Below are 12597 nucleotides of genomic sequence, written 5' to 3'. Positions count from 1 at the left end.
TATGTGAACCTGTCAAATATAGAACCCTCTGGGAGGGTGATGATGTAAAATAACAGTTGCCGGGCAACCGGCAATATGGCCGTCAGGTGAAGTGATTTAAAGCGAAAAACTCCCAAGAACCGGACAGGCTGAGCAAGCAGAGCAAGGAGGTTGGAAAGGACAGGCAGAGCACTGACTGTATGCTAGCAGGGTAGTCCATATCTCCAATCATATTTTTTGATAGCGATGTTGTGTTTTTATAAGTGGATGAAATGGTCTAATTTAGAGATGGATCTAAATGTGCGTAATGGATACCTGGAGGAAAATGGGGGAGGGTCATGTCATTTCAATTTCAGTCAAGTGGAGGGTTTAGTATATATATATATATATATATATATATATATATATATATATATATATATATATATTTTTTATTTTATTTTAAAATCTCGTCCAGGGGAGGGTCATGCAATTTGCAATTAATGAAATGTCTATATTGCTCAGTGTTTTAGAAGGATTTGCTTATTAGGCTATATATTGATGTGTGCCCGATACTGTCCCTCATCTCTGATTCTCTGCTGGGCGTGCAATAAAAAGTGTGCCTAAAGGCTATTTAGTGTGTTCTCAATCAAATGATACATAGGCTATAGGCTACGAAGTGCATGCTCGGAGAAGGCTATTTAGTGTGGTCTCAATCAAATGATACATAGGCTATTGGCTATGAAGTGCATGCTCGGAGAAGGCTATTTAGTGTGGTCTCAATCAAATGATACATAGGCTATAGGCTATGAAGTGCACGCTCGGAGAAGGCTATTTAGTGTGGTCTCAATCAAATGATACATAGGCTATTGGCTATGAAGTGCACGCTCGGAGAAGGCTATTTAGTGTGGTCTCAATCAAATGATACATAGGCTATTGGCTATGAAGTGCACGCTCGGAGAAGGCTATTTAGTGTGGTCTCAATCAAATGATACATAGGCTATTGGCTATGAAGTGCACGCTCGGAGAAGCACAGAGCAACAATATATTTCTAAAATAGCTGCTGGGATGGTGTAATTTCAACTAGGCTGCATTACACACTGTAATGGATATTCCAACCACGAGCCCTAGCCTGCTCTGCCCTAGCTGATCAAAAACATTTTTATGTGATGCCTAACCAACGGCTTTGCTATGTAGGCCTCACATTCAGAAAGATCCGAGTTACGTCCATTGTGGTGCTGAAACTGCTTCACTATTAGTCTTTGTGCGAGGTATTGATGGGGGCGGCAGGCAGCCTAGTGGTTAGAGCGTTGGGCCAGTAACCGAAAGGTTAGTGGATTGAATCCCCGAGCTGACAAGGTAAAAATCTGTCGTTCCGCCACTGAACAAGGCAGTTAACCCACTGTTCCTAGGCCGTCATTGTAAAAAATAATTTGGTCTTAAAAATTATAATAATTGAGGTGGTGAAGGTGCCAAACTGCCTGTTCAAGCAGTTGGCACATAGTTTGGACACTGATCTGTACAAGACATGCAACCAGAGGTCTCTTCAAAGTCCCCAGGTCCAGAACAGAGGCTGGGAAATGCAGAGTATTTAATTGATCCATGACTGCATGGAACTCTCTGCCACCCCAGGTAACTCAAACTGGCAATACAAACAATATAAAAGAACACCTTAATGCACAAAGGGGACTGTGAATATACTCAGCCATTTTATATATCTTGTGTTGTAATTTCCCCTGTATTAGACCTTCGGAAAGGATTCAGACCGCTTGAAGCACACAGCCAAGACAACGCAGGAGTGGCTTCTGGACAAGTCTCTTAATGTCCTTGAGTGGCCCAGCCAGAGCCCGGACTTGAACCTGATCAAATATCTCTGGGAGATATGGGAGAAGAATGAGAGAAACTATGTGCCAAGGTTGTATGGAAGAAGGCTCCAGGCTGTAATCACTGCCAAAGGTGCTTCAACAAAGTACTGAGTAAAGGGTCTGAATACATTATTTGATATTTCAGTTTTATATTTTTTTTTAATGAGCAAAAAGGGTTAAAAACCTGTTGTCTTTGTCATTATGGGGTATTGTGGGTAGATTGATGTGGAAAACATGCACTGTATATACCTTCCTAATATTGAGTTGCACTCCCTTTTGCCCTCAGAACAACCTAAATGTGTCTTGCCCATTCCCCCTCTGAATGACACACATACAGAATCCATGTCTCAACTATCTCAAGGCTTACAAATCCTTATTTAACCTCCTTCCCTTCATCTACACTAATTGAAGTGGATTTAACAAGCGACATCAATAAGGGATCTTAGCTTTCACCTGGATTCACCTGGTCAGTCAGACTAAGTCATGGAAAGAGCAGGTGTTCCTAATGGTTTGTACACTCAGTGTAGACGTCCTAACCTACCTATTTCAGGAAATAAATGAAATGTAGTATTAGCCTTATATTTAGCTAATGAATGATGGACTATGCATAAGCTTCTAACTTATAGCCTCTGTCTCTTGCTCAATACACCTGGCCTCTCTCTTTAAAAAACGCTCCTTAGCTCTTGGAGTCCAAGGACTGAGTTTGGGAAACGTTGTCATAGGCTATATATATATAGGATAAAGGCACTATCATTAGGCTTATATTTATGTGCTATGTATACTTTAAAATTACACTTCCTGGTAGAAAAGTGATTTATTCTCGGAATGGAACATTTATAAAATACCGGGAAAATATTAAACCTTGTGGCCTGTCACTCTGGGAACTCACCTGTATGTCACTCTTCATCTACACTCTTAGAAAAGAAGGTGCTATGTAGAACCTGAAAGGTAGAACCAGGTAGAACCATTCTGGGTTTTACAAGGAACAAAAATGGATTATCCTATGGGGACAACTGAAGAACTCTTTTGGAACACTTATCCGAAGAGTGTAATTACAGGTCAGATCACATGGAGTGAATCAGCACCTGCTACAAAGGTCAAAGTTCACAGAAAAGGCAGCCTATATGTTTGCATCTAAGAATACAAGAAGGAAATGTACTTTTCAGTTCACATGGACCCAGTCCCCTTTACATTCAAATTCTGTACAGGCTATTATGCACAGAATGGATTTCTAAACAAAAGAGCGCGTCTCGGCATTGAAGAAAGTCTAAGCACTTTTCACACAGCCATTTTAGAGGATCTAAATGTGCTAGCCAGCAACAACCCTTGATGAATTTGATCAGATTCGTATTAGAACACAAGGGCCCATTATAATAGGATCACAGAAGCCTTTCTTTTTTCTCTCTGCCTGGGTGGATAAGTGGCTTTGTGTGCAAACAGCATCTGAGGCGTAACCAGGTGTAATTAACAGTATCTGAGGCGTAACCAGGTGTAATTAACAGTATCTGAGGCATAATCAGGTGTAATTAACGGAGGGCAGGGAAAGGAAGCGAATCTAACTTACCCGTAGAATCTCCTCCACACAGCTGGAGTCACTGGACAGGCCGACCTGCAGACACACAGAAGAAAAAGGCTGTTGTTAGACAGAGAGGAAGAAAAGGCACCAGATAGTTTCAAAGAGAGTAGCCTAAAGGTAGCCAAAATACATAATGGTAAACTAAAGACCATCTCAACTAATAGATGGTAGTCTAGAGGTTAAGAGTGTTGGGCCAGAATTCGAAAGGTCGCTGGTTCTTATCCCCGAGCTGACTAGGGTGAAACATATGTTGATGTGCTCTTGAGCAAGGCACTTAACCCTAATTTCTCCTGTAAGTTGCTCTGGATAAGAGCGTCTGCTAACTGACTAAACATGTAAAGAATAAAAGAAAGACGATAACCCCCAGAATATGTGATATATTCAGACAACACTTATTGAGTGTTATTTATTATTTAAGTGCAGATAGGCCTAGCTATTCTGTCTAAGAGATGACTGCTAGGGGACAGATAGGCCTAGCTATTCTAGTCTGAGAGATGACTGCTAGGGGACAGATAGGCCTAGCTATTCTAGTCTGAGAGATGACTGCTAGGGGACAGATAGGCCTAGCTATTCTAGTCTGAGAGATGACTGCTAGGGGACAGATAGGCCTAGCTATTCTATCTGAGAGATGACTGCTAGGGGACAGATAGGCCTATCTAGCATGTCTGAGAGATGACTGCTAGGGGACAGATAGGCCTAGCTATTCTAGTCTGAGAGATGACTGCTAGGGGACAGATAGGCCTATCTAGTCTGAGAGATGACTGCTAGGGGACAGATAGGCCTAGCTATTCTAGTCTGAGAGATGACTGCTAGGGGACAGATAGGCCTATCTAGTCTGTCTGAGAGATGACTGCTAGGGGACAGATATGCCTATCTAGTCTGTCTGAGAGATGACTGCTAGGGGACAGATAGGCCTATCTCGTCTGTCTGAGAGATGACTGCTAGGGGACAAATAGGCCTAGACATTCTAGTCTGAGAGATGACTGCTAAGGGACAGATAGGCCTAGCTATTCTAGTCTGAGAGATGACTGCTAGGGGACAGATAGGCCTAGCTATTCTGTCTGAGAGATTACTGCTAAGGGACAGATAGGCCTAGCTAATCAGCTAATCTGTCTGAGAGATGACTGATAGGAGACAGATAGGCCTAGCTATTCTAGTCTGAGAGATGACTGCTAAGGGACAGATAGGCCTAGCTATTCTGTCTGAGAGATGACTGCTAGGGGACAGATAGGCCTATCTATTGTAGTCTGAGAGATGACTGCTAGGGGACAGATAGGCCTAGCTATTCTAGTCTAAGAGATGACTGATAGGGGACAGATAGACCTAGCTATTCAAGTCTAAGAGATGACTGATAGGGGATGACATCGCTCTTCAATGCTCACAAATGGAGCATTGGTAATCAGGCCGTGCCAGCCAGCCAACAGCTATCCCTCTCTCACCCCCTCAGCCCAGACACACAGCAGACTTGGAGCGGACAAGCACTGGCCAAGACAGAGTCAGATAAATCCTAGACCTGGAACGTGCCAAGACTGGGTCAGATAAATCCTAGAACTGGAACGGGCCAGGACTGGATCAGATAAATCCTAGACCTGGAACGGGCTGTGTGTCTGTGGGTGTGTGTAGGCTACAGTATGTCCTATAGTTGATCTCTGGGCTGGCTCATTATACCATACCACCTACAGAGCCACATGGGACCCTGGCTGACTGGCTGGCTCCCACAGTCTGCTCTGCTCTACTAGTGACATCAGCTCAACCCGGGTATGACTGGGGGCATGCTGACACTGGAAAGGTCAGTGGGTCTGAGGAGAGGGTCCGGGGTAGTGGGTAGCAGTGAGGAGTGGGGAGAAGAGTGATGGAGAGAGCAGAGCTGGGCTTTATCCACCTCAGGCTGCATGGAGCTGGGTAGCTACACACAGCATCATCCCCCAGACACTCCCGATGCCATTTGTTGATCTGTCATGTTTTTCCACAGCCCTCCTACTGCCGCTACCCCTCTCTGCCTCTATTTTACACAATGGTGTGATCTGTGTTGAAAAGCTGCTAAACTACATGCAAGAAAACATCCACAGTAAGAATCTATAGTTGGAAATGATATATTGTGGTTTTATGAATATGCATCTCTGCAAAGTACAAGTTCTATTTCATTCTGAGTATCAAAAAACCATGACAGAAAGCAATTATAACACACATAATGGCATAATGCATTGTTTAACTACTACATCAAATAGCTAATTAGTAAAACTAATAATACCATCTATATTTCACTGGTATTCCTCTCAGGTGATATTAGTGCTTGACTGTTCGTGTCTGTGTGTTTATGACTGAGCCACGCTGCACAGTGCCAGTCAACGGCAGACTGAAGGCATCCTAATTCATCCCAGATCCCACAAGAGGAGATGGAGTCTGTAGGAGCTTTGTAAACAAGCCTCACATACAGACATAAACGTCCTGTTAGCTAAACCACCAGTACATAATATCCTGTTCCCATAGTAACCAACAGATGAGCCCTAATCAGAACGTTCTCTACCATTGTCCTCTGTCTAATAGAAGATACAGAGGCACAGCTTATTACAGCCACACCGGGGTTCATATCCCTGTCACCTGTGGTGAACCCCATTTAGAATCCAGGCATGACTCTCGCAGGTTCTCTACGTCTGCTTTCTTCTTCTGCCTCTGGAATGAACACCAAATGTCAACGATATAAAGAGGCATCCCAGTTCAGTGACAAACTGTTTACACCCGCTCTGAGAGGCTTGGGCTTGTCGGGATCAAGTCAGATGTGACAGATATCTGGGTTCTTAATGCAGTGTTTATGTCATGGTTTTGATATTGGAGCTAATGGGAGTCGGCTGAGATAAAACAAAGAGCAGCAGTCACAGTGCAGCCGGCTGGCTGACATAAATTGTGGAATTTCAGATAGCATTTGACAAAGGCATTTCCAATGGGTTGAGAAGTGTGTTTACAGCCGCATTAAAGCAAGGAGTCACCTTCATTTCTTATATTCCCCCAAGTTATTTTAGAAAACGACTGGAACAGAACTATCCAGCTGAGATCTTATTTCCTCACTCAGGCAGGGTTCTCTATGTACCTGCCATTCCAGTCAGATTGAATGGGCATTGGGCTTACAAATGATTTCTCTGATATAGGCAAATTTCCCATGGGAATAAAAGCTTTGCAAGATGCCAGTGTTCCAGAATAGCATGGGCCCATGGCCAATGTAAAATACAAATGAGAAATGCTTTCAGATCTAATTCTCTAAAATTCCATGTTAAAAACCATTTGTGTGGACAGAGTATGGACTGTAAAGTGTATGCAGAATTCTAAAATCATGAGGGATCGAAAAACACAGAGGATCCAATAGTGAATATTGTGCAGCTCAGTGTTACAACTGGTGACCACTGACAAGTTTTAATCACACTAAAGCAGTTCATTGTGTATTTTGATGAATTTAACATGCTTCTATTCATGTGAGAAAAAAATATTCAATTTTATGTGGCATGGCAAACCAGACAAAGTTAAAAAGGGCCTATTCATATCATGAACATGAGTTTGGAGGGTTAAAACGATGAAATATTAAAGCATTAAACCTCTCAGGAGTGGTTGTTGAGTCATAATGGCTGTGTTAAGATGGACCTATAAACAGTACTGTTAGGAGGTCTGAAAAAACACAATCAATCAATGGCAAATGTAATTATACTCTTAAGTATTTATTCTTAGGGCAATCCCAGTAGAAATGGTACAAATAGAGGTTCCATCGAAATACAAAATAGTATTGCAATGGACTGGGATTTATGGGTTAGTCTGCAGACATCTGAAGGTGTAATTAAGATTAGAGGGTTGGTTGGTTGATTTGATGATGATGTACTTGGAGTCCAGTATAAATATGAAGGGACTATACATGTTGTTTTTAAAAAAAACACAAAAAAAATGATTTAAGTAATATTATTTGATAAACTAATCTGTCTGCTAGTTTCATAGCTGATGTAAAATGCTTGGTGTTTTTCTCACAGGGAAAGAGCAATGCATTTTAATTGGCGGATGCAGATATCACTAGAAGTGTCCCTAATCTCTCTCCAAGTTCTTTTTTTTTGTCACGACACAGGAGAATGGAAAAAAAGAAGAACAAAATGGAGGAAAAAATGTCATTCACCTCGTTCTGCAAGACTGCAGAACGCTTTCAGGGGAAAAGAAGACGTATTCCTTTGAATGATGTGCGGATCCGGGGAATATTGCAGAGGCAATTACTGGGGCAGAAATCAGTTTTCTCTGAAATAGCTGTTGAGAAAAGCGTCTGCACATCAACAACAGATAAGATGTATGTGGCACAAGGCTTTGATGCTCTCTGCAACAGCTCAAATTGTGCTTAAAAAGTGGAAGAGCAGCTCCAGGAACAAATAGGTAGATTTGAACATTAGATGAGAAGCAGCTCACAGAGGGTTTTCTATCTGTCTATCCTTCTGACAATGGACGGATGAACAAACAAGGGGGAAAACATGATAGATGACAGAAAAAACGACAACACAGATAGTCACAGAAAATCACATAGCATAGTCGACACATTCATGGGCTGATATATAGAAACAGATGAATAGATGCACTATGAGATGAATTGTTTTATATTTTTTGTTGTTTTCCATTGCAGGTCTTCACAAAAAACCTAAGCGTGATATGAAACAATTTGAGTATACATCTTCATCGACAACGACAGTTTTCTAGTAGGAAAGTTGCACTTTACAGCAGTTACAGTGCCTTTGGAAAGTATTCAGACCCTTTGACTTTTTCCACATTGTCATGTTACAGCCTTATTTTAAAATTGATTAAAATGTTGTTGTTTTTTTCATCAATCTACACACAATACCTCATAGTGAGAAAGCAAAAACAGGTTTTTAGACATTTTTGCTACTAACTTTTATTTTAAAAAAAATATCACATTTACATACAGCTGAAGTCGTAAGTTTAGCCAAATAAACTTAAACTCAGTTCTTCACAATTCCTGACATTTAATCAGAGTAAAAATTCCCTGTATTTGGTAAATTAGGATTATCACTTTATTTTAAGAATGTGAAATGTCAGAATAATAGTAGAGAGAATGGTTTTTTTCAGCTTTTATTTCTTTCATCACATTCCCAGTGGGTCAGAAGTTTACATACACTCAATTAGTATTTGGTAGCATTGGTTTTAAATTGTTTAACTTGGGTCAAACGTTTCGGGTAGCCTTCCACAAGCTTCCCACAATAAGTTGGGTGAATTTTGACCCATTCCTCCTGACAGAGCTGGTATAACTGAGGCAAGTTCGTAGGCCTCCTTGCTTGCACACAATTTTTCAGTTCTGCCCACAAATTTTCCATGGGATTGAGGTCAGGGCTTTGTGATGGCCACTCCAATACCTTGACTTTGTTGTCCTTAAGTCATTTTACCACAACTTTGTAAGTATGCTTGGGGTCATTGTCCATTTGGAAGACCCATTTGCGACCAAGCTTTAACTTCCTGACTGATGTCTTGAGATGTTGCTTCAATATATCCACATAATTTTCCTACCTCATGATGCCATCTATTTTGTGAAGTGCACCAGTCCCTCCTGCAGCAAAGCACCCCCACAACATGATGCTGCCACCCTCGGCTTGCAAGCCTCCCCTTTTTTCCTCCGAACATAATGATGGTCATTATGGCCAAACAGTTCTATTTTTGTTTCATCAGACCAGAGGACATTTCTCCAGAAAGTACGATCTTTGTCCCCATGTGCAATTGCAAACCGTAGTCTGGCTTTTTCATGGCGGTTCTGGAGCAGTGGCTTCTTCCTTGCTGAGTGGCCTTTCAGCTTATGTCGACATAGGACTCGTTTTACAGTGGATATAGACACTTTTGTACCTGTTTCCTCCAGCATCTTCACAGGGTCCTTTGCTGTTGTTCTGGGATTGATTTGCACTTTTCGCACCAAAGTATGTTCATCTCTAGGAGATAGAACGCGTCTCCTTCCTGAGCGGTATGACGGCCGCATGGTCCCATGGTGTTTATACTTGCATACTACTGTTTGTTCAGATGAACATAGTACCTTCAGGTGTTTGGAAATTGCTCCCAAGGATGAACCAGACTTGTGGAGGTCTACAATTTTCTTGGCTGATTTCTTTTGATTTTCCCATGATGTCAAGCAAAGAGGCACTGAGTTTGAAGGTAGGCCTTGAAATACATCCCCAGGCACACCTCCAAATTATGTCAATTGGCCTATCAGAAGCTTCTAAAGCCATGACTTAATTTTCTGGAATTTTCCAAGCTGTTTGAAGGCACAGTCAACTTAGTGGATGTAAACTTCTGACCCACTGGAATTGTGATACAGTGAATTATAAGTGAAATAATCTGTCTGTAAACAATAGTTGGAACAATTACTTGTGTCATGCACAAAGTAGATGTCCTAACCGACTTGCCAAAACTATAGTTTGTTAACAAGAAATGTGTGGGGTGGTTGAAAAACAACTTTAATGACTGCAACCTAAGTGTATGTAAACTTCCCACTTCAACTGTCAGTATTCAAAGCCTTTACTCAGCACTTTGTTGAAGCATCTTTGGCAGCAATTACAGCCTTGAGTCTTCCTGAATATGACGTTATAAGCTTGGCACACCTGTATTTGGGGAGTTTCTCCCATTCTTCTCTGCATATCCTCTCAAGCTCTGTCAGGTTTCATCCAGACATGGCATTCAGGCCATAGAGTTGAATATTGGTTTCACCAGACCAGAGCATCTTGTTTCTCGTGGTCTGAGAGTCTTTAGGTGCCTTTTGGCAAACTCCAAGCGGGCAGTCATGTGACTTTTACTGAAGAGTGGCTTCTTTCTGGCCACTCAACCATAAAAGCCTGATTGGTGAAGTGCTGAGAGATGGTTCTATTTCTGGAAGGTTCTCCCATCTCCACAGAGGAACTCTGGATTTCTGTCAGAGTGACTATCAGGTTCTTGGTCACCTCCTTGACCAAGGCCCTTCTACCCCGATTGCTTAGTTTGGCTGGGCAGCCAGCTCTAGGAAGAGTCTTGGTGGTTCCAAACTTCTTCCATTTAAAAATGATAGAGGCCACTGTGTTCTTGGGGAACTTCAATGCTGCAGACATTTTTTGGTACCCTTCCCCAGATCTGTGCCTCGACACAATCTTGCCTTGGAGCTCAACAAACAATTCCTTCGACATCATGGCTTGGTTTTTGCTCTGACAGGCACTGTCAACTGTGGGACCTTACATAGACAGGAGTGTGCCTTTTCAAATCATGTCCAATCAATGGAATTTACCACATGTGGACTCCAATCAAGTTGTAGAAACATCTCAAGGATGATCAATTGAAACAGGCTGCACCTGAGCTCAATTTCGAGTCTCATAGCAGAGATATCTCACAGAGAGACTAGTTTATGAGTGACTCTTGACCCAGCAGAGATATCTCACAGAGAGCCTAGTGATATGAGTGACTCTTGACCCAGCAGAGATATCTCACATACTAACAGACATACAGAGGAACATGTACAACAGAATAACTAATGTTTCCTATGTAGACTGAAAAAGTCTTTCAGCAAGCAGGTCTTTGAACTGGCAGATCAACAGAGTGATCTGATTCAGTGATCTCTCTCCTGACAGATTTGACAGCAGCTATTGTGAGGAACACGCTCTAACCACTAGGATACCTGCCACCAGCTACTGTTCAAACAATGAACAAACATCATTGTAGCCTTGTTAGAATCCCCTCAAAGGGTGCTTTGTTTAGAAGTAATAACTATGTGATTCAAGGCTATTTTGAAATGGTAAAAACAGCTGTAGCCATGTGTGTTTTTTAAATGATCTAATACGGGACTGAATACATTCAATCAGCAAATTAAACTGGGAAAATGTTGAAGGTTACTCTGGAAAGTATAAGAATATTTGCCAGGGCATATTATTTAGAAATCTGATTATTTTCCATGTGGGAAGCTAAGAGGCTTGCTTGCTGTTTTTAGCTATCTAGCTAGCAAGAGGCTAGCAGAGTAGCCTACAGTCTACTGGCAGGCAGAGCAATACAATCTCTGCTTTGTGAGTGTTGCTATTTGGGAGTCTACATATACATGGACCGGCGAAGTAACCAAAAGGTGCACTTTGCTCCAAAAAATCTGACTCCACCCAAGTGCACACACACGTGGTAAATGACAGAGTGATATGTTTATAGATCTTAAGAGGTGTCTCATTACTTTCTGAAAGTAATCTGTTATACAGTAGCATGCAGCTGCATGCTAAAGCCTTTACAGGTTTCTGAAAGTAATCTGTTATACAGTAGCATGTAGCTGCATGCTAAAGCCTTTACAGGTTTCTGAAAGTAATCTGTTATACAGTAGGATGCAGCTGCATGCTAAAGCCTTTACAGGTTTCTGAAAGTAATCTGCCATATAGTAGCATGCAGCTAAAGCCTTTAAAAGTTGCCTGTTGCTGTGCTTAGGTACTCTAAAACATCTGATGATGAGGACACAACGATGTTAAATGCTTCACAGGGTCCCTTGCTGTTCTGAAACGTCTGAGAGGTGTCAGTGTGTGCATGCAGGGTATCCATGAGAGATGAGTGCGCCTGTGCTACCTTCACAAAAGCCATTTAAAATGAAGTGTAGAAATCAGATTAAATGTGTGAAAACCAGCTCCCACAATAAAACAATGTGGAAAAAGAGGGATCTTTGAGCCAGAATAAAAGCAGCAAGCAGAGGATGTGGAATACAACGGAGAACCGAAACAATCAGAAGCCCATTGAATTCAATGAAGTACCTGATTATAACGATCCTGTAGAAAATGTATTTGGCATATGCCATGAGTACTGGAAGTAGGACTGTGGAATTGCTGGAACTAAGCATGTTAGTGAGTCACTGTGCAACAGAACAATCTTTCTGTTGTCCTTTTAATTGTGGTATTGTTGGAAAACGTCGGTGAGCATTGAAAAGGGTATGTAGAGTGTGGAGGTTGGAATGTCCATTTAGAATGCTACTGGCTGCCTGTGGCTGCTGTTTAGGTCATCTTTGGCAGTCTTGAGTCAAATTTGTCTGATTTAATTGATTGTAAGAAGAGAATGTACTTTGCATAATAAACATAAAGGAGGCATACTTAGTATATTTATAAAAATACTGAGGTACTGTATCTGTATTGTTGATTTAATCAAAACATATAATGTTTCATTGCTGTGTCTGACATGGCATAAATAGGAATTAGGCAG

General features: G+C 41.6%; 1 protein-coding gene across 1 annotated transcript in view; it reads right to left on the bottom strand.

Annotated features, from left to right (window-relative positions):
* Positions 1-12597, bottom strand: part of LOC110504399 (AF4/FMR2 family member 2) — a 288511-nt gene that overhangs the window by 151963 nt on the left and 123951 nt on the right. Inside the window, exon 5 of the mRNA XM_036970067.1 lies at positions 3388-3432. Coding sequence (XP_036825962.1) covers positions 3388-3432 — 45 coding nt within the window. The remainder of the gene's footprint in view (positions 1-3387; positions 3433-12597) is intronic.

The sequence above is a fragment of the Oncorhynchus mykiss genome, chromosome 31, assembly GCF_013265735.2.
Source record: "Oncorhynchus mykiss isolate Arlee chromosome 31, USDA_OmykA_1.1, whole genome shotgun sequence".
Lineage (NCBI taxonomy): Eukaryota > Metazoa > Chordata > Actinopteri > Salmoniformes > Salmonidae > Oncorhynchus > Oncorhynchus mykiss.
This window is presented reverse-complemented; position numbering and strand designations above follow the sequence as displayed.